The 23,050-nt window shown below is 37.8% G+C and overlaps 1 protein-coding gene across 1 annotated transcript in view; it reads left to right on the top strand.

Annotated features, from left to right (window-relative positions):
- Positions 1 to 23,050, top strand: part of EYS (eyes shut homolog) — an 895,325-nt gene that overhangs the window by 667,650 nt on the left and 204,625 nt on the right. Inside the window, exon 37 of the mRNA XM_074153627.1 lies at positions 11,948 to 12,177. Within this exon, the coding sequence (XP_074009728.1) occupies positions 11,948 to 12,177 (230 nt within the window). The remainder of the gene's footprint in view (positions 1 to 11,947; positions 12,178 to 23,050) is intronic.

The following is a 23,050-nucleotide window of genomic DNA, read 5'->3' on the forward strand; positions in this document are numbered from 1 at the left end:
ACAAATATATTTACCAGTAAAAGAAACATTAATTCCCCTCCAAAATTCATATAAATATTTTACAATTACCTAATTTCTCAAAACCTAAATTGATTATAAATAGTTTATGTGCTTTCTGTATCTGTAACCTGCAGGACTGTTTAATCGTATCCTGTCTGACTCTTGCTCTGCAGTACTGTAGATATACAGTGCATCAGTGCCCCCTGCAGCCTTGAAACACTAGCATAACATTAAAAAAGTATGCTATCGATCTTTGTTGAAGTAACTATTCAGAAAAAGAACAGCTTTAAATCCTGTTGTATCCTTTCCTTTTTCCTCCTTCCTTCTTTAAAAGTGAAATCACAGCTCTTCGATAAAGAGAAAATGCTTGAGAAAATGAACCTGAAAATCAACACAGATCTTGATATATTCATGAGAATAAAAAATCCTTTTTTTTTTTTTCTCCAAAGAATTGGCACATGAAAAGCAGAAACCAGAAGCATAAGCAATTCAGAAAATATGTCTAAACTTTAAAATGAAGAGGTACAAAAAGAAAGTCTGGCTCTCAGAATATCAAATTCCGTAATGTGTAGAAGGTTCGGAGTACACAGAAATCACTCCTTTGTCTGTGCAAGACTGCAGTAGGTATACTGTGAGAAACTGGACGTGAGAACCCCTCCCGGACCAATGGGACTGGGACCTAACATATACATGCACACTTTTGACAATTCTCTCAAAATCACACATATAACAGAAAGATGAGTTTGAGGTTTGTGTCCTGTCCTTATGTCCTTAAGGACAAGCATCTCTCTCAAGTCATTGGTAAATTTCTAGAAACAATATTAGTTATGGGTTTGAGGATTTTTTTTTGAAGCTTAAAGCAAGCAGTGGTTGGTCATAGCAATATTAGAAATCTGAAGTAATTCACCTATGTACGGGGAAAAGGAAGGATTTCAGCTCATAAAACACTGATTTGTTAAAATTGCAAACTGTGTCAAAAAGAGAACATGAACATAAATGAATTGAACTTCAAAAAAACCACCTATATGAGAAGAAGGCAAGAACTTGTTGAGACATACATGCTCCTTGCCAGCTCTCTGAAGCCAGATTTCCCCATTTTTCCTCTCTCCACCCACTCTGAAATTAAAGAGGTGGATAGGAGAAGAAGATGCTGCTCTACTAGTACTCATGCAAGGTCCTAGTTGATATAAAAGTGTGCGCTGGCATTTCTTAACCACAAAAAAAATTCCTTATGTAAATAACAAGATGTAATATGAATTTTTTACATATGTAAGGAGGAAGGCTGAAGGTCAAAATGACATTAGGCAATTGAAAATGCAGTAATTTCTTAGAGCTAACTGCCTAATATATTTCACTGATGTTATAAAATTGAGCGAGTAGTGTATGAAAACAAAGGGAAGTGATTAGATCTCTTTAGTTTCTGGGCAGTATAAACACAAGTGTTAACATCAATAATTGGCTTCCAGCATTTACCAATTAAAAAATCCATTTCATAAACTAGAAGATATAAAATGTTCTTGACTGAATTAAAGTATATGAAAGAAATTCACCACAATTCAGAATTCTTAAGTGGCAAGATGGTTCTACTTGCAAGTGAGATTAATTTTATTTAGAGTATTTTTTTTTTTCCCTTCAGAATAAATTTCTAATATAAATAGAGTAAGATAAATTCCCTAATTGGGAATATGGACATATAATTAAGCCTTTGTCAGGTTTTCATCAAATTTGACTAATTGAAGGAACTTACTATTTTTCACTAAAATAGGTGTATTTTTACCTTCTAAGCCTTGCTAAGTCTTTTGCAAATGACAAAACACAGTCTACTTTCTATGGAGGGTTTTATTTTCATAATTTAAATCAAAAGGTTAGATATTTTGAATCTTGAATTCTAAATGAGTTGTCTAAATTTTTCACCAGGAAACCACAAAAGTAAATTTAAAAAAAAAAAAAAAAGGAAAGTAGAAAGGTAAGCACAACAAAGTAATCTCTTCTATCTTTTAACCTCCTGATTGTGTTCAGATGACAGCTTTCATAAAAAGCTTGTTTTGTTAATATGATGATGAGGATTTGACTGATCTTCTTCAATCTGAGCTGCTTCCAGGTGATGACCGTGTTAAATCACTAATATTGATGCTTTAAATAGAGGTGCCCTTTCATGACTTAAGGTTTCTGAAGAAAGAATGGCAGGAAAATAGAGTGCAATTTGAAGATAACAATAAAAGTATTGACTCTGCCATTGAGAATATTCTCCCAGTTTTGCCTCAGGTTTCTCTTTGTCTCTTGCTTTGAAACTTGGTTTGTAGTTGGCATGACTTTGGCAACTGGTATTGCCCACTCCCAAACCATAACCAGGTACTTAAACCTCCAATGACATAGTATTTGAGTTCAGGTAGTGTTTAAGGTAACCAAAAGCTGTTAGGATCAATGGATGTAAAATATCCACTTAATTAACAGTTGCCCTGGAACAGGTTGAATACCTGATAATTTCAATATAACATACTTTTAGTTTAATGTGTTCTCTGCTTCCCGATGATCTTGCCATGTCACAGCCTTTCAGCTGGTGAGAAGATGGGAGAGTATGAATAATCAATTTTTAGCATTTTTCTGTTAAGTAATCCAGGACAAGAAAAGGCAGCTCCTTAATTATTCCTAGTCCCAACCAAAACTGAATAGTTTAATGCAGCGCAGAGGCATGTCGTTCTTCTGCTGCATTTGATCTTGGTTCCTGTGCAGACAGTTTTGAGTACTGTTCTGCAAGTTGAAAAGAAAGACAGAAATCTGCTGAAAAGGCATCTGGAGTTTCCTTTCCTTTCCTTTCCTTTCCTTATTTCTTGTTTGTGAGCTGTTATGCTTTTCTTCCAGTTGTTCACACTAGTAATAAAACTTCTCAGTTTCAGTCCTGATAAAGCTGCCTCTTACTATCTCTCCATGTTTTAAGATTTTGCTAAACCAGAGTCATATTCTCTTACTAATGTTAAAGTTAAATCAGTGTCTTCATTGCAGACTTAAATTGCTTAAAGTTTCGGGCTGCAACTGGGTAAAATAAGCTCCATTCTTTGCTGTGAAGGTATGCAATTCACAGGGAATGCTTTTAGCAGATGTTTTGAATACCTAAAAATTGGTTTGGGATATTTTTCAGTTATGTACTCAAAACGTGTGATTTTAAGTGTGACATAGTGAACAGAAGCAGGACTTTGTCCTCATTCATCAGAGTTAATTTGTTCAGTTCCATCCCTAGTCGATGAAGAAAGGTGGTCACCTGTCTCACAGCAGGATGAACTGGAGATGCCTCTCTCTGCGTACAGATCGTCTACAGGGACAAACAAAGGGATCAGCCCAGGCAGGTTTCCAAACTCTGAGGCAGATGATGTTTGACAAAGTGAATTCTGTCCTAAGAGTTTTATTGGCAGATGAAATATCTTCCAATGTTTAGGAAGGAAAAGGCTATTTTGGGTGGCATTTTGATACCTTGGAGAATTTGGAATTGAAGAGAGATTGAACATGAGCTCATAAGTATTGAACATGTTAATCACTTTGTTATTTATTGTTCTTGTTGCTACTGTCATTGTCATTGTTACAGTATTTTTTCACTCTTGAGTAACGTGAGGGTCCTCACTACAAAAACACTGTGTGGCCAAAATTCAAATGGTTTTCCAAATGCAGGAGAGAAAAATATTCTGTAGTCCAGCATTTAACAACCATCCTTAAGGAAAATCACATCAATAAGAACTTTGTTTAGCATAATACCCTTACAGTCATTCCATGCTAATATGAAAAAGAAGAAAAAGACATCTACCAACATTGCCTCTTACGCTAGGAGACTCTAAAATATGATACTCCTATAGGGAAAAAAAAATTATTAAATTGTAACCAATAGCAGGCAGCAGATAATGGCACACACACGCGAATATCCAAAATTAAACCGTTGAATTCTCAAACAGAAGCCTCCTATTTGATAGCTGCAATCAGTATGAGGTGGTTGTAAATTCTGATGATGCCTGGACCAAAAAATAGTAGGACATCCTGAAACCTCCAACTAATAAAGAGACAGGAGGCTGATCTCACCTTGTGCTTCTATACAGAGAGACTATTTTGATTGGGAAAAAAGGGTGCTGGGGGTGTTGGAGAGAAAAGTGAGTGAGCTGAAAAATCAGAGGTCCTGAAAAGAAGACGTGGTCTTGGACAAAAGAAGGGGGGCCAGGAAAGAAGGAGGTAAACATCTTGGCTGGAGGAAAGATGCTGGAAGTGGAGGAAGGTACTAAAGATGAGAAAGATGCATGGAGATGAATACCAGGGGATGCACAGGAACCGTGGCTGGTACCCGTCAAGACCAGTTACTATGAGCAGTGTGAATCAACATGACTTTCCACTCAAGCTTCCCAGACCAGCAGCAACATCCCTGCTGGGAAGGAAAGTGAAAACCTAGTGAACATACCAAGGCATGGGGTGGAGTGAGAACGTGAGGGAGTGTGTGAGATAATCAAGCAGGGTAAAGCTCTAATCTCCTTGGTTCTTAAGTAAACCCCAGTACAGATCAACTATGGACTGTTGTTTACTCTCTCATCTGTGACACATGCTTTATTGACTATAAAATCATTTTTTCCTCATAGAAAATGTGCATAAAGAAGAAAGAAAAAAGAAAAAATGTGCATAAAGGCCTATTATTTTAGTTCCTTATCTATTATGTTGTAAAATACTATTTAGGAAGTATCCAGTAGTATATTTTTTCACTCTGTCAATATCACAGGGATTTCTTGACCTGTCATATTTACAACATTCTTCCTTATGCACTCAATGAGAATGCAGTAATATTTTAATTAAATGCCAGATTACTGATGAATAAATGATGTTTGTGTTTATGCATGCCAGCCATTCTCCAGCATTAAGATATAATTAGAAATTAAGTCTGGAAGAAATACTAGATAATATATAACAGTACTCTGCATTTTTAACTCTTTCTGTACTAATAATTTCTACATGTCTATCTCATCTTGCTTGCAGGCCAGCTCTTGTGCTAATTTCAGTGTTGTGTGATACAGAATGCCTGTTTATATTCCCGTCCCTCTCCAGTCACAGGGTCTTTGAACAGAAAAATGCTTTCTGTCCAGCAAGAACTGTTTTCAGCACATAGGGAAACAAATGCAAAAAAGAGATTAAGGACTCTGACTGCGAAAATTATTTAGATGCCTAAACTATTCTTATGTGAGGCATCTAAAAACAAAGTATGTACTCTCAAAACTGCATTTTATCTGTAATGTAATCAGGGTGCATTGAAATTCCAGCCTGTCAAATTTCTGGAAACACTTTGATTCTCTTGAGAGCCCCCCTCACTCCTGTTAGGGTCTGAGAATGCCTCAACTCATCCTTCATAAGTGTATCTCACAGAGGGCAAGATCTACTAGGCATGTGCAGAAGAAATTGAGATGAGACCGTGCAAGATATGTCCAATGGTGATACATACCTGCTTTCCCTTTTTATTCTGCAGATCAATGGTAAGAAAACTGTTCTGGTTTATCAAACACTTGACTTCATTTGTGTCCTCAGCTTGACGGAACTATAAACTTGCCAATCTGCTACCTGAAGTGCTGTAAGAACTCCCCAAGCCAGTCCCTTGGTCTGTTCTGTCCTGCGTAGAACCAAGCATTCATTGGGTTGAGTGAAGAAAGGAAAAGAGTTTCCATATAGTTCCCCATCCCTTAGGTTAGAAGATGCATCTGAATACAGACTTGGATTTTTCCACCATATTAATTTTTTTTTTATATATATACCTCTTGAAGCATTTTGTTTTCTTTCTTGGGTAGGCAGAGTTCTAGCCATCTGGAGAATTTTCACTGGGGGCAAATACCAAAGGTTTGGCTACAACAATCCTGATAATTACAATGGCAAAGTCTTGCCTGAGATGAATTATTACTTAGGAAATCAATTGCAGATTCAGGATCTAGAAGTGATTCTCCTTTATCCCTCACAGACGCATTGTGTGATAGTCATCCATAGGCAGATCATAGAATCATAGAATTGTCTAGGTTGGAAGGGACCTTTAAGATCATCTAGTCCAACCATCAACCTAACTCTGACAAAAACAAAAAACCACATCACTAAACCATGTAACTAAATCTTCCATTTTGGAGCCTAATTTACGGATAGCATCACTGAGGTGGAAGAACGTCTTTAGCCCGTGAAGCTTGAGAGAAGCTTTGGTAAACAGTAGTGACTCCATTCAGGATCTGGGATTTTTTAGACAGCTCTCATGGCATCTCTGTTACAGGAACTCAATTTACCCAGTACAATTTACTCAGCCATTTAGGACTGGGACAGAATGGTTATATTCTAAACTTGCAGAGGCTTTTCAGGAGGACAAATACAGTGCCATGTTAAAAAAATCAACATTTCTGATCTGCTGAGAGAATCTTAAAGGAGGGAATGAAAGTATTTTTTTGCTTTCAAAGCCTCAAGTTTCAGGAAAAAAGCAGTTGCATAAATCAACAAAAAGATGCAATACTCAGGCATTTCAAGTGCTGTTTTTCTAAATAGCAGCTAAAAGGAAACTGGGAAGAGGTTTTCTAACTGTGACTATTGACTAAATGCAAAACAGAAAGCTGAAGTTTAGACAGATTTAAGATTTGCTTAAACTTCAGAAAGTTTAAGATGTGCACATTGGTCTGCTCAGTGCTCAGAAGTCTTGATTCGTCTCCTTTTTTTGAGTCTAATGTTTGGATGGTAGACAGTCGAAAGGCTTAAAAGGGAGGCTATGAAACAGCAAAACCAAGCTGAAGTGAAGATCGGTGTGAACAACTGGGAGATTCAATGCTCACTTACTTCTTCAAGCAAACCACGTAAAAAGACGACTGGATTTGGTACAGAAACTCAGTTCTAGCAAAACCATTATTTGCCATGTGCTAAACTTAGGGACTAAGGGGTTGTGCTTTTTTTCAAATATCATCTAATGAAGGCTCCCTTTAATATCTTGTTTAGGAAGGCATTTGCTATCGCACTTTCACTGTAATGCATTATTGCTGCAAATTCTGTGTCACATTATCTGATTTATCTGTTCCAAAGTCTATGGAATCTATATGCTTGAAAGAAAACAGAGCAGGAATATGCCTCCTAATACATGTATTTCCTTTTCCTCTTTCCCTTCTCTTTCCATACCTGACATTTCTTCCCATATCTGGCACTGCTATGCATCCTGGAGTTCATGATTTTTTTCTTTGGATTTGTAAACCGAGCTTTCATAAACTTCATTATATCTGTTAATTGCCTTCTCACATCCTCGGCTGCATTGTATATCGAATATATTATTTGCATTGCTAAGTTTGCACCATTAAATGAGATGCTGTGCGTGCAAAAGCAGTTGCAAATGATGTTATATCAACTGCGAATTTTTAAATGGAAAGCTGAAACTAGAGTATCACTGAGTTCTGCTACCAAATGTTGTGCCTAGTAGGAGGGAGAAGCTGGGCTCACAGCCTGGAACATACACTGAGAGTTGAATTTTTTAAAGAGATAAGCCTGATCAAAAGTCATCTCTATTAGAAAAACAGAGACACAATTCTTCCAAATCAAACAAAGACTGAGATGGGTGAGGAAATAAGATTCAGACACAAACCTCTGAACAAAAATAATCCCTCTCTGGTAATCTCTTAAATTATTTTCTCAATTACTGTGTCAAGTGATTTAAGTGGTTTCTCCAGTAGGGTAAGTGTGCAGCTATACTGTTCTGTGGATTCATCGAAATCAGTGAAATGCCATTTAAAGTATTCTTCTTGACATGGTTGTGAACAGTGAAATAAGCAGTCTGTAAAAGGCTTTGTTCATTCTTGCCAAATTACATGCAAGGTACTGGGTTTTTTATTCCTGTTTAAACCGACATTTCCATGAGTGCAGTTGTTTTCAGTTTCATAAGGTTTTGAACTTATATGCATGCTACCATGCATGCTAATGACCTTGAAAAATCTTTCTTTTGGCTCCAAAATCTAAAACATTTGCTTAAAATAATAGTCTGTCATAGCCCAAGAAAAATGGCATATACACACTTCTCCACCAAGGAAAATTGCAAATAAAAGCAGTTGCTTCCCAGCACAAATTACTTTATTGACAAGCTAAAAATACAAACTCCCTTATCAAACTCATATCAGATAAGGCTAAATCCTTTACTTCAGTAATAAAATGTTAAGTGCGTAAGTACCAGAAGATACAGGCAGTGGAGATGTTATCATATCACTGGGACTCCCGTGCCACTGCATGTCTCATCAACCTACTTCAGGAAAAATGTCAGAGTGCTTCTGCAGCCATGGCTGCTGTCAGCCTGACAATGAATTACCACTTTGGGGACAAGTCTGCTCTCCTTGCAGGTCTCAGTTGGAAGGCCATTATACAGATAGATCACCCCTAAGAAAAAAACAAACAAACAAACAAAAAACCCCCATTTTTTTCTTATATTTCAGTCTGTGTCCATTGCCCCATGACCTTTCATTGGCCACCAGCAAGAAGAGTCTGGTTCCATCTTCTTCCCTCCCCTCCACCTCAGGTATTTACACAAATGGACAAAAGGAGAGCACAGGGGAGGGAGTGGGAAGTGCTGTTCATTAGGGTATGTGTGCTTTTGGTTTAACAACATGACATCAAGCATAATGCCTAAATGCTGTATTCCTGCTATTCAGCTGATCATGCTTATAAATCTGATCAATGCTTATAAATACTTAAAGGGAGGGTGTCAGGAGGATGGGTCCAGTCTTCTTTTGGTGGTGCCCAGTGACAGGACAAGAGGAAATGGGCACAAACTTGAATATAAGAAGTTCCACCTAAACCTGAGGAGGAACTTCTTTCCTGTGAGGGTGGCAGAGCCCTGGAAGAGGCTGCCCAGGAAGGTGGTGGAGTCTCCTTCTCTGGAGACATTCAAAACCCGCCTGGACACGTTCCTGTGCAACCCGCTCTGGGTGGACCTGCTTTGGCAGGGGGTTGGACTAGATGATCTCCAGAGGTCCCTTCCAACCCCATGTGATTCTGTGGTTCTGTGATCATACATCTCCTTTAGTAGTAAAGACTGTAATCTATAATAAACAAAACTTCAAATTGCACGAACATCTATATTTAGACAAACATTTCAAACTTACGTGCACTCAGCTATGAAGCACAAGGTTACAGGCCTTTAAAACTCAGCTGTTTGAGCTCATCTTAAGATTAATAACAATGTGTTGATGCTGGCAGCAAGTTAGAAGATCTTTGTGTGTATTATTGACCTGTGAGGCAATGACAGGCTGTGAAACGGAAAAGCAAAGCCCCCGAAAATTTTGTGGCCTTGTCGGGTAGTATCGGTGAATCAAGTTTCTTTCCGATTTACTTTTGTTATACTTTGTCAAAACTTCCAACACCTCGGCTGCTAATTGACTTCAAACACTTCCTTGGCTCTTTATTCAAATAAGTGTTTTACTTAGACTGCACTGAGCAGGGAGCCGCAGGGCGCCTGGAAGCCGCGCTGGCACGTAGGCAGTCAGGCACCATCGAGAAGTAAAACATCCAGAACACCACTGCAAAGGGCTGACACCCTGCCAGCGACTAGCGAATGAACCAGGGAGAAATCAACCTGCCGAGGAGCTTTCCTTTCTTTCTTCCTTTTTTTCTTTCTTTCTTTCTTCCTTCCTTTTTTTCTTTCTCTCTCTTTCTTTCTTTCTTTATTTATTTATTTCTCTCTCTCTTTTTCTTTCTTTCTCTTTCTTTCTTTCTTTTCTCTTTCTTTCTCTCTTTTCTTTCTTTCTTCCTTCCTTCCTTTCTTCCTTTCTTTTCTTTTTTCTTTTTCTTTCTTTCTTTCTTTCTTTCTTTCTTTCTTTCTTTCTTTCTTTCTTTCTTTCTTTCTTTCTTTTTCTTTCTTTCTCTCTTTCTCTCTTTCTTTACCTTCCTTCCTTCCTTCCTTCCTTCCTTCCTTCCTTCCTTCCTTCCTTTCCTTTCTCCATGGATTAGAATGTCAACCAGAAAATGAAGAGAGGCTGCATCACTTGTGCTCAGGAAATTTTAGAGAAAACCAGCAGCTTCCTGCCAGAAAGGGGGTGTGAAGCTTCCATGGCTGGAAATCAGTGCTTCCAGTAGATACAAAAATACAGGATTGCCAGTCAGGCAGATACCCCTCTTATTTGGTATTTTACCCCTGACGGTAGCTGTGACTGGATTCAGAAGAATAATTTTTGCAGTAGCCATCTATAGGATTATCTGTCATTAGAGACATGGTCTTTCTAATAGCTAGTGTTGAGAGCTTAGTTTATGCCCTGAATTTCCCCCAAGTTTTATTTAGTTTTTGTTGAGGATTTTTTTTTTCTCAGGAGGCACAGAAAAATCAATCCCAAATCCCAGTAACAGCTCCCAATAAATTTCGCCTGTAAATGTCTGATTCTTTATGTAGGCCTGCTATTAGTTCAGAGTTTCTCAAACGTTAAGTTTATGTTTGCGGAGAAAATGCAGATTTTAATTATATTTTTTTTTAATCAGTGGTTGTAATCTCAGCAGCAGGTGACTAAGCATTTTTAATTTGCTGTGCTAACCTGATAGAAGTTAACACTCACATTAGTGCACTCTTAATGCTGCTATGAATGGAATAGCCCATGTGAAGACCATGTTAGTTATGTCCCTTAGGAGAAAAGGATGGTAATAAACCCAGCAATTTCTTTGTTGTAATTCTGTTCATATAAATGGAAATGTTGCTATTTTGTTCATGTAAATGGAAATAAACAGGAAGTCGCTTATTTTCTTAAAAACCTTAAAAAGCCTCTTATCAGCAAGTCCTCAGCCCCCAAAATGTTTTAGGGATTTGTTTTCAGCCTTCTTGATGTCTGCCATCTTTTTGGATGCTTTTCTCTCAAATAAAGTGGATAGCTTTTAACTGCCTTGAAATCCCTGTATGTTCATTTCTAACCACTGCAGAGTGTGTGTTTTGGCTATCAGATTTTGCAGGCAGCTTGCACCCTTGCTGCAGTATCCCCCTCGAATGGTTCCCTTACCACTATCGCTCTGCGTGTCTCCTCTTTGCTGTCATACAATCCCTGCGTCCCTTTTGCTCTTTCCCAGGGCCCCACACAATTCTCAATTACTACGCCTTTCTCTGGGTCCCCTTAGGTATTTACTTTGTCCTGAATTATTTCTGCCCTTCCTTTGTCCTGCTTCTTTTCCTTCCTCCATGTCTCAGCATGTATTGTTGTCTTCGTGCAGGTTTTACACATGCTGTATGGACGGCTCAGAAAACTGATTTTTCCTTTTCTCATTTAGTGAGTGTTACACACGCCATACTTAACTGGGGTGTCTTATACTGCATTCTTTCACAATATTATGCAGCTTACTAGTACTTTATAAAACATGGATTCCAAAAAGTAAATTATTAAAATCAGTTTTCAGGTTGTCACTACTAAACGGGCTACATAAGACATTTGGAAGGTAGATTTAAGACAACAAATGCCTGGAGTGGAGAATGAAAAGTCCCACTGGAGGGGTCCCATCCCAGTTATTTCTATGAATCAAAAGATACTGCATTGCTGTACTACAGCATTTCCCTTCTGCATACACATGCTTAATCCACTTGTATGGAAGGCACATCTTCTAGAACAGCCTTATGAGATTTGAGAATTTCAGACAATAAAATATTTAATAATACAGCCCTATATTTATTTATCATTCCATTGTTGACATCCACCAAAAAGGAATTATAAAAGCACGTACAAACTATGCTATGTGCATGGAGGTTATTTCTTCCTCCCTCACAGGGAAAAATACCTTCACTATCTTTTTGCTAGCTTTCAGGATGGGGACTTGATTTGGGAATTACTAATATACTTACATTTTCTTAAATATAATCTGAATTACTGAACAAAAAAAAAAGCAACTGTTTTATAAATGAAGCTAAAGTGTAGTGGCAAAATTATGTCTTATGATTTTTTGTTTTGATGTGCTGTCTCTATCCTTCCAGGATTCCTGTACTGGCGCATCTGTCAACAGCATTCCCTATGGTTTTTCCTGATGCGCCTGAGTTGCCTGAGCCTGTTGTGCCCTCTCGGATTTCCCCTGAATTGCCGGCCGTATGCCAGGAAGGACTGTGCCGTAACGGAGGGACATGCCATCCTCTCTCTCTACCTACGGGGGCGACCACGTTTCAGTGCAACTGCCCACTACACTTCACTGGTCGATTCTGCGAAAAAGGTAGCCAGGGTTCATTCTTTTTCTATTAGTTGAGAAATACAAGTCTTAACGCTTCTTTGGAGGGGGAAAAGGGGAAGAGGTAATGATCATCATGCTTCTCTGCTTTCCGTCTCAGTTACTGTTGGTAGCTCAGGCGCAGATTCGTTGAGGTATTTAGAATAATTGGAGGGTAAGGTGGGCGATATCAGTCAGGCACTATAGTAAGAGTAGCAGGCTTGAGTTAATGAAAAAAAGCGTTAATTATGCAAATTGTTGTGCACAGTGTTGACGCATGTTATGCAACCCAGTATTTCTGGGACAGATGAAAGTTAACTTACGAAAATAAGGAGACGATTTCCTCAAAAGATTGTATGTTTTCCATTTCTACGTTTTCTTCTCCCTTTTTTCACCACCGTGCTTGGTCCTTTGTCGAAAAAAGGCTTTTTTCCCTCTGTAGCTCATTTATGCTTCTACTGTATTACTGTTGCTTGTAATGCACAAATTAGCCGAATGAACATAATTTAATTAGAATTTGAATAAAAATTAATTCTTTGAACAATTTTGGTTTCCGTGTAGAAAGAACCAAGGTTATAATACAACCTGATCAATAGCTGCTAGGCTTCCTGTTTTGTAATTGGAATTATTTTGCATTACTGCTTTTCAGAAAGTTCTTTTTTTATGACAGATTTTGCAGCTGGCTTCAAAAACTGTTTTATCTTTTCAGGTACAGTGAGTTATAAACGGCAGTGGATAATTCTCGTAGTATTAAAGGGCATTACCGGTGTGTAGGAAAAGAACAAAAAAAAAAAAAAAATCTTCTAGATTAGGGTTATATAACTGTAACATCCTCCTAATGAAGTTCCCGTGGTATGAAATACAGGCAACTGGAGTTAAAAATGCCTTTGCCAGACTGACGGTATATCTGAGCTAACATCACCTGGTATCACTCTCGGAAAGTAGGTCATTGCGCTCACTATATGCAAAAGCAACCAGTGACTGTGAGCCCAAACTGTCATGTGTTGCTTAGATCTCAGAGAATATTTTACCTTTCAGCCTTTCCTGAGTTTATAATGAATTAAATTGCTGTAAATGAATTAAATTTGCTGTAGTCAGCAAAATGACAATGAGCAAGCAATGTGCTCTTGTGGCCAGGAAGGCACACGGAATCCTGGGCTGCATAGGGAAGAGTGTGGCCAGTAGGTCGAGGGAAGTCATTCTCCCCCTCTGCTCTGCACTGGTGAGGCCACAACTGGAATACTGCATCCAGTTCTGGGCTCCCCAATTCAAGAGGGATAGGGAACTACTGGAAAGAGTCCAGCGAAGGGCAACAAAGATGATTAAGGGATTGGAGCATCTCCCTTATGAAGAAAGGCTGAGAGAGCTGGGACTCTTTAGCCTGGAGAAGAGAAGGCTGAGGGGAGACCTTATCAATGCTTATAAGTATCTCAAGGGTGGGTTGAAGGAGGAGGGAGCCAGACTCTTTTCAGTGGTTCCCAGTGACAGGACAAGGGGCAACAGGCACAAGTTGGAACATAGGAGGTTCCACTCGAATATAAGAAAGAATTTCTTCACGGTGAGGGTGACAGAGCCCTGGAACAGGCTGCCCAGGGAGGTTGTGGAGTCCCCTTTGGAGATTTTCAAGACCCACCTGGATGCAGTCCTGAGTAGCATTCTCTAAGCAATCCTGCTTCAGCAGGGGAGTTGGACTAGATGATCCATATGGTCCCTTCCAACTCTAAAAATAATTCAGTGAAATTCAGTGAAATTCAGTAAATAACATATTGTCATGTTGTCAGTTTTAAAACTGAATCCTGTGAGTATCTTCTGTGCATTTGGTATCTGAGCACACTATTTGCACTTGCTTTCAATACGTGGCAGTTGCGCAAACCGCACCATGATCCATAAAACAGTGTAACCAAAGAAGTGGGTTTCCTTCAAAGATAACAGAATTAGTTACCGTTCAGTGTGTGCTTCAATTAAATATTCTCAATATTTCAATAAAGTGTTTTATTTATTTACATACATTTTATGTGCCAGACTTGCCTCCGGTGTTCCAAAGAATGCAGTTGGTTGGCATCCTTCGTATCAGCATCATCTGTAGTATTTTGTATGGGAGAAGGTTTTGGCTTTTCTCGAGGGTTATGCCAAGAGTAAGCAATGTTAAATTTAAGCAGGGATTTGATATACGTCCTGTGGTAACAGGCCATATCAGTGTATACGCACAACCACTCTGCTGGGTGACACCTTGTCTGGATTCACACTGGTGCCTTCTACCGGTGTCCGATCGCTGCCTTCTCCTGGCCTAGTCTTACCTTCCAGTTGATCTGTCTGTCTCCAGGAGCCTTCTTCCATTTGGTGTTTTGAATGAAAAATGCCACAATCTACGTTTGAATCATATTATCTGGGCTGAGTACTTACCTCCCCGTGCCACAGATTTTGGTAGAAGTACCTTCTGTTCCACTGACCGAAACAGATATTTTTGAGTTGCTCATTCAAAAAATAAATCATCCTAAGCCGTTTTCTCCTTTGAAGCTTAGCCAGTACAGACCTGTTGAGTTCATACAATGGGATGAGTTGACTGTCTTCCAACTACATTTCCAAGAGAGTTTCACAGGTTTATATTACCTGTGTAAAGGAACGGGTCCCCTTTTCTCTCTTTCTCTGACTTTGTTTCAGGACTCGTGTGTGAAAATAGGACTGAATTATGACCACCCAAAGAGCAAATTAAAAAGAGGACTATTATACTAAGTTGCAGTTGTAACCAAATCTCTGATGATCAGGACTAAAGCATCTTCTGTCATACACACTGGTAACTATTCCATTCAATAAAATCAGAATACAAGCTTGGAAAAAACCCCTGAAATAAGTAGCTCCTTTTGAGAATATAATCTCTGCTGTATAATCATACCATCCTTTTAATGGCTGAATATCTAGTTTCTGTCAGATATCTTTTATTTTTTTTCTAAAATTGGAAGAGATGCCATTTGCTTCGCTGAAGCTTGCAGGCATGTTTGATGATGAGATTTTTAACAGGGATCCATTTTTCTGCATAGGATGTCTTTTAATAGTTCTGGCACTGGAAGAAGAATATTTCTCTTCTTTTTTTTTTTTTCCCTTTGTGTGGAGAAGATAAATTAAAGAGTTCATCTTTTCACAGAGCTCTGCTTTTACCCTCTACAACCCCACCGCCAATAGAGGGAACATCCTCCTCTGCGCCTAGTGCTCCCAGGGCAGCCAGGGCTGCAGCGTGTGACAGCCCCATCGGCAGCTCCAGCCCAGGGCACGTGCCATCACATTGCACTTTTATATAGGTCAGGATCAGATTTGGTGTATCGTGTATTTGCTGGCTGAAAAGCAACTCTGAAACATAACGTGATTTTATTTAATCCTAAAGTTTCAACGAGGTTGATAATTTAGTGTAACGAGACCAGAAATTGCCCAACTGAACTGTCATTATAAACCTTTGATATTCAGGGACCATTTCTTGAAGAAGTCTGGAGAGAACTCATAATTACAGGGGATAAGGGCATCTGTAATAATTTTATGATTATTTACTATAGACCTTGCAAAGGAGAAAGTAAATTATCACGTATGCAATCCAGAAACTTTGTTCCAGTCAAGGAAATTGTCTCTTGACTCCTTAAAGATAGCTGTGTTATTTTTTTACTCATACTGTAACATTTATCTGTACATTTCAGTAATATATACTTATTAGTCATCTTAGTGATCTACCTTGTACCTAGAGTTAACTAAATTTCACCAAGAAAATCTATCATTCACTCAACTGGCATAGTAACCGTCAACACAGCATAAACCACAAGGTCTTATATCCAAGCCCTGTGTAGTTAACTTGGCTTCATTAGAATGTGTGCATTCGTTTATATCATCATACCTAGGTTAAGATATACCACTAAGTTTCTTAGTGTGTATTTCTGGCAACACATAAGACCATCTCGTAGAGTGAAAGAAGTGAATGTCATTATCTCAGTTGCGTGGTTCAACTTGATAGCATTTTATTATATGCAATATTGCATTTTCCTATTAGATTGCTTCTTAACTAATAAACTCCAGCAGCTTGTTCTGCCCTTATGAGAAATCGTAAGTGTCATTATGGATATATTCAGGCCAAGTCAGTTTATTTAAACACATACTGTCTTTACTCTAAACAATCAGGTACCTCTGAAATCTGAAATGTCCTTAAATGACAATTTTGAAAAGTGGAAATCCATCTCCATTTTTCTGAAATGGACAATTATGGATATGGGCGAGTGTATTTGCTGACATCAAACTGAAGATATTAACACTGAATATATGCCAAAGTATACAAAATGAGGATTTAGTCTAAAGCACATATATGCAGCCGTCTGAAGCCTCAGTTCCCTTTAATACTACTTTCAGTATTTCCTTTTTTTACTTTTACCACAAATTACTGAAGTTATCAGGAAATGAGAAATTCCTACAAGCTGTATTTTAAAAACTCTAACTTTAAATGCAACATAGAAAATTTGCTGCCAGTGTAAATTTAATCTGTATTACTGAGCAGGGAGTGCTAGGTCAAACAATAGAAAGGAAGGATTGTGTAAAGAGGGGATACAGTGAAGGGTAGATAGTGTACTCTGAGCTGCCTTTTTTTTTCTTTTCCTTTCTGGGTAAATAAGCTTTTTGACTTTAATATGAAATGTATCGTTCTTTCCTCCATGAAACAATTCTTTATTCGCCGAACTGTTTTCTCTCTTTCATTCTGAAATCCCTACACAGGAGTGGAAAAAACGTAATGTTTCCACTTCAGCATGGAGACAGATGGTTGTCTATTACTATAAAGTTCATAGCGATAGGTTTAGAATATCACTGTCTTGCATGTGCAAAGAAAGTATGTCCTTGACTGTTAATTATAAGATTAACATTTTTTAAAGTCCTGAAAATTTTTAGTATTCTGTAAAAGTTTTTATAAATTGTTCAATAAAAAGAATATTTAAATGTCATGTGTTAAAAACAGGAAATCTGTTTAATTTGCTATGTTGCCTGTGAATATTCTGTGCATTACTTAAAGGTCAACTCCTTTGACAAATCTCCAAAACTAAGAGTAAAATGGGCGGCTGTTAGAGGCATTTATCTTGCAACAGTCCCACCTGGAGATTTTGCTACACTGAGATACTCTTGTTGAATTCCTGATTTTCTGAGTGATACTTGATAATATCACCCCAAACATTAGAGGTTTCTTTTACTAGCCACTTCGCTAGACGTTATTCCTAACTTAACATTTCTAACTCGTGCCATTGGCTAATATAATTCACCTCTGACAATTTTTTTTTGTCTTTATGTACTTGGTTTTGAAAATAAATGTAGTTAGTCCAATTTCTGTGATTTCAGCTGTATTTAGAGGCATACAATCTCACGTCTCTGATAGCCCATAGATCTAGTTATCTCCTTAATAATGTTTATACTGTATTTGTATGATTTAAAACAAATCTGTGACAATTTCCATCAAAAAGAGGATGAGGAACTGGGAATCATATAAGAGCGTGTGGGTTAGGAAGGGCAACCGTGCATTCATCTCCACATTCAATTGTATTTGATGTACCCAGAAAGAAAACCAGGATACTGTTACCCCATATCCTCTGTTTTTCCAGAATTCTAGTGTTCTTTCACCCATTTTGTCCTCCCTCAAAATGATTCATAACCTTTTAGGACTCTGGGAGCAGAGAAAAATAATGTGTTAAGAGATATGTATAAACTTCAGTAATTAATTTGATGTCAAACCACAGCCAATGTCTAAACTCATGAGAAACCTATTGATTTCCCACAAAATAAACGTAAGCTCTCTAGCTTTTGGGCAAGGTTTGAAAAAAAGTAGTGAGTTTTCACTTCAGATTCGGAATGGTTTTTTTAGAGGATAACTTTAAAAATTAAGAACACAGTAGGCTAATTAAGAAGAAACGAGGATTTAGCCAGAAGTTAAATAATTTTGTATATTGGGTGTGATACACTAGTTACCATTATGGAAATTTTAAAGTTGTGTGTAGGAAATAGCTAGCCATTGCCATACAGTTTATGTGGCACAATAAAATCCAACAGAAGTACTATTTCGGTGAGCGATGCAAAAAGGAATTATCTAAATCAACTGTAACGTTCTTCTCTGCGCTTTCACTCACAGAGATAATCTCGCAGTTTGATATGAGACTGGGCAAACCTTGTGCAGTGTAACTTGTTAACACTTCGTAATACCCTGCGTCTGTGAGTGATCACGTTAGCTGCACAGTCACCTGGATTTAGCATATGGTCCCCACTTTCTTTCCTTCTTAGTTCCCGGAATTATGGATAAGTTTTTGAAGATGTCGAAAATATCTCCAATCCAATGCCATCTTGTTTTACCAGCTGCTACGTACCAGGTTGTTTTTTTATTTTATTGTGTGTTAATTTGCTGAAGTGTTTTTAAAATTAAAGGAAAATGGATTTTGAGGGGACAGCAGCTGGGTTCACAAGGAAGGGGTGAAGCAATTTTCAGCTAATCCTTCTTCCGCCCTCCTGAACAGTCTTGTAGAATTCTACCACCTCAGAAGCAAGTGTCAGCATACCTGAGCTTTAATTTAGGAATTACGTTCCAGTTCCAGTGGAGCACGTAAGCTCTACATGTATTTAACTGTAAGAGTGTAAGAAATCCCTTTGATTCATGTCCTTAATGTTAAGGATGCAGGTATTCTGCTACATCAGATCCTGAATTAGGATCCATCCGTTATGTTCCTAGTTTGGTCATTTATGTAACTTACCAGTTAAAAACGAACTACATCTCAAACCCTTCCAGGGGACTTCGTGAAATTGTAAAGGAATGTGGCAGTTTTCTATGATTATTAAGAATAGATCAAAAATGTGATTCAATGATACTTAAGATACACCTTAGTTGTATCTAGAGGGAAGATAATGAGAAAGAGCGAGCTTGCCGAGTTAGGGAAGTGCTCTTCAAAGCACCAACCAACTCTAACAACTGGTGTTTCGGCCTCTGTAAAGCTATTTACCATTGCACTGCCTCTTACCCCCAAACCATGACCTTCAGAACAGCTATAGGGTCTATTGCTATAGGGTACGCTATAGAGCTACAGGGTTCTCTTACTAAACAGAGAGTTAATATACATTTCAGAGGTTTGTTCTGGGAAAGAACGTCAGGGTCCCTGCTGAGCATTAGTTGCTTTGAGAGATTACTGTGAGAACAGTTAATAGTGATAGAAACATTTTAAATAGTTGTGGATTTGCTAGTACATTCTCCATTTTGTATTCACATCCAGTCATGAGTCATTTAAAAAAGTATTGTTTTTAAGAATTAAGGATTTATTTTTTGCATGTTGGTGTTATTAAAAATGAGACAGCTGTAGCGTTTCGTTATAAAGGCTTGCACAGATAAGCACTTTTTAAGAAGTTATCCTTTTATTTCAGGGAAAAGCAACTGATAAAAGCAGTAGAAACCTCTTTGTCTCCTCATGTAAATCAGACCTGTGAAATTTCTCCATTTCTAGCATCAGGCACCTGAATCACTGTTTTTAATGCGAATGAAAGTTTTCTTGTCATACTAATCTTTAGGAGAATTGAAACAATTTTATAACAAACACTGTTTTGGATAAGAACAGATAACAGAAAATGAAATAATGGCAAGTTTAGAATTTGTAGGGAACAAGCTTTCTTCCCTTCATTTTCCGCTTGAAAATGTTCATATAAAAATTGATTGTTTCTAAAGCTTGTAACTTATTCAGCTGTTAATCTCCCAGCTCCTTCGAGTCATTTTTCATTCAGAGATAACTATTGTTGCATAGGTGACAAATACTTGCTTTTTTTCTTCCTTTACTTCTCCATTTATGGCATTTTCTGGAAACACCTTCTTTCAGCAACACCTGAATTGCTGCCATTTGTTCTGTTGGTGCTAATTTGCTGATAATCAAGTGATCTGTGGAAATGTTATGTGTCTCCCTAGGCAGAACGGCAATGCTGATTTTTTAAGCTTGACTCATTTGCGTTCTTCCACGGGAAATACCATGTAGTAAAGCAGATGAGGTATTAAATAATGTCTTTGAGCTTTATTGCATAGCCTGGAAGAGATATAGAAGACTGTCTTCACTTTTATAGCACAGAATAAACAGTAGTTAGTTAGGCTTTTTACCAATGAGATCACACGTGTTACTGAGTTAGGATAATGATATATTGTGCTACTTTGACATTTCGATTTCAACAATTCTGCGATTAAAACCAAAGGGGGTCTTTCATTCCTGGATACAAAGGCATAGGGCTGCTGGTCTGCTCCCAGACCACTCTCCGGAGCTTCAGCTAGCTGAGAGCGTGAAGCCAACATCAGGATTCTCTCTAGGGACCTCACTAAAGACTTCTGCTCAGGGACATGCTGACTGGCAGATCCTTTCAATGTCACCTCCTAAAGTGACTAGTCATTTGGGGAGGACACACACACATGATGTGTTACAGAGGAAATGGCTTAGCTATTTCCTGGCCTAAACAAAGAAACTCTGACTTAAGAATGAAACCCCACGTTGTTTCTAATTAAGTGTTTGACACATTCCTTTTCATGCATCTTCATGAAGCACTGGTGCTTGTGTTGACATAAAATCTCAAACTACTGTTGTTTAAAGGGGAGGAAAATTCATGATATAAATGTTTGGAAGTCACTGTTTTGAGGCTTCTCAAGACAGCAAACCTCCCTTTGAGGAGAAGTCAGCTTCTCTTATATAACAGAAAAAGCTACTCTTTCTTCCCACCATTGTAGTTCCTTTACATTTTTGTAATAACAGTTTGTGATGATAAAATATGCAAGTAATTATATAGCACAAATATTTTAGCTATTTAACTGTTTTAGCTACCCAGAAAATTCAGGATTCGAAAGGTGAGTTTCCTCGTAGCACAATATACTTACATGCTTACATTCTACGTGCATGTAGATCAGTTCTGTGCAGAATGTATGGGAGATACGAAAACAACTTGGGAGCATGTAGAGTTCCCCTGTGTTTCAGTGGAATTAGTGAAAATATTGAATACACCATCAAACAGAGCAAAGAGTTGAGGCATTGCCTAAAATCTCTTGCATGTTTAATACAATGGAAAATATGCAAATATGCGAAGTAAACCGAAGAATATAAAGAAAAGCATCCCGTTAGCCTCTACCAATCATAATGGAAAACTATAGATTCATCTGACTTCCAAAAATGTGGCATTATTCTTAACAGTATCTTATGGAAATACTCATAGTTATAGTGACAGTTTCTTTTTATTCATATGAACAAGCTGTTTCAGCAACAGTCAACTTCAGCAAAATAAAAAGCATGAATCAACCAAAAATTTATATGAGTAAAATATGTATGATGTGGCAAAGAACAGTATTTAAAGTTTCTTTTGGAGTTTAATAGCAGAAGCCTAGTCCCTGTTGGATAGCTGTCTCTTCACATACATTTTCTCATATAACAGGGAGTATGCTACCGGGGGTTTTTTGCAGCACAGTTGCAAAACGAAAAAGGTTTATCCCTGATGGTTTGTCTGAGGTTTAAATTACGGAGTTGTTATCTTAATAGCAAAAAAAACTCCCACAAAATACTACTAAATACGTGTGTACTTCATTAAATGTCTTGTTAAGAGCATAGTAGAATTAGTATGTAGCCCTCTCTGTTCCTAGAGATTCTTATATAGAAGTTTTATAGGAATTCATACTACGTTAATTCTGCTCTTGATAGAAAAGTATTTTAAATCACTCATAAAAATATCAATGCACAGAAAAAGTACAGAAAATCAGGGATTTCCATGCATTAAAAAAAATCGAGTATGAAGCATTTCATTCGTTGCATTTTGAAATCCAGCAGACTGCATAAATCTCTTCCTTTACAGATGAATCCACACAGACTCAAGGATCAGCCAAAATCCAGTTCTGGATGATCAGAATCAGCCTCCAATTTTTTGACATTTCTGGAGAGCAGACTGGGTGCAGTTGAGAATAAAGAGAAGAATGTCAGCCCAGATTCAAAACCTCAACATTTCCATGAATAATCCAGATGCTGATGCTTGAGGGTCTGAAATTTATCCAGAGATACTAGGGAAGCAAAAGATTTAAAAGGAACAGTAACAATAAATTTTACCAAAACAGAACATTGCGATCCCAAATATTGGCTCAAAATGTGTTTGATGCAAGGGTCAGCTTTGCTTTTTTTTTGTTTTGTTTGTAAAACAAGGAGGTCGTTTCAGGGGGATTTAGGTACATTAACAAGGTGATTAAGCCTTTGATCCCTGTTAGATACACTAAAACTAAGGAAAGGAGCAGGGAACAGAATAAAGAAACTACTACTGTGTCACTTAACTGCAGGCAAGACAGATTTCTAAGGTTGTGTGACAGAGCAGCTCAACACTGAAAATACTCTTTAACTACTAGTCTAGAAAAGCAAAATAAAAATGAAATGAGGAGTTACAAAGAAAAGTATTCATCGGCATGAAGGTATTTTACAAGAATAAAGAAATAAAATCTCAGGCACGGAGAATGCTAATAAAATCTCAGGATTATTTGGAGATGGAAATAAATATTTTATATTTGACATTTGCCACAAACACTTTCAGCTTGTGGTGTTGTCTTATCTCACTGCAGAGGTAGTCTACTACTTTGCTGTTGTTAAGAAGAGGTTTCAGCAGGGACCTTACCAACCCCTGCATTTTTCTGCATTTTCTGTTTCTCTGAAAATACATCACACATTTTGTGCAGAGATGTTCTTCATTCTTTCGTCTGGCTCCAGTAGCGCTACACTGAAATCCTGCTGAGTTGTTACAGTTTCAGAAGCAGTAGATTAATACTATACTATTGCATTGCTGTATCTTATTTTTCTCATAAACAACCTGCCACAAGTATATAGGACTCTAACTCAAA

This window comes from Numenius arquata, chromosome 9 (assembly GCF_964106895.1).
Source record: "Numenius arquata chromosome 9, bNumArq3.hap1.1, whole genome shotgun sequence".
Lineage (NCBI taxonomy): Eukaryota > Metazoa > Chordata > Aves > Charadriiformes > Scolopacidae > Numenius > Numenius arquata.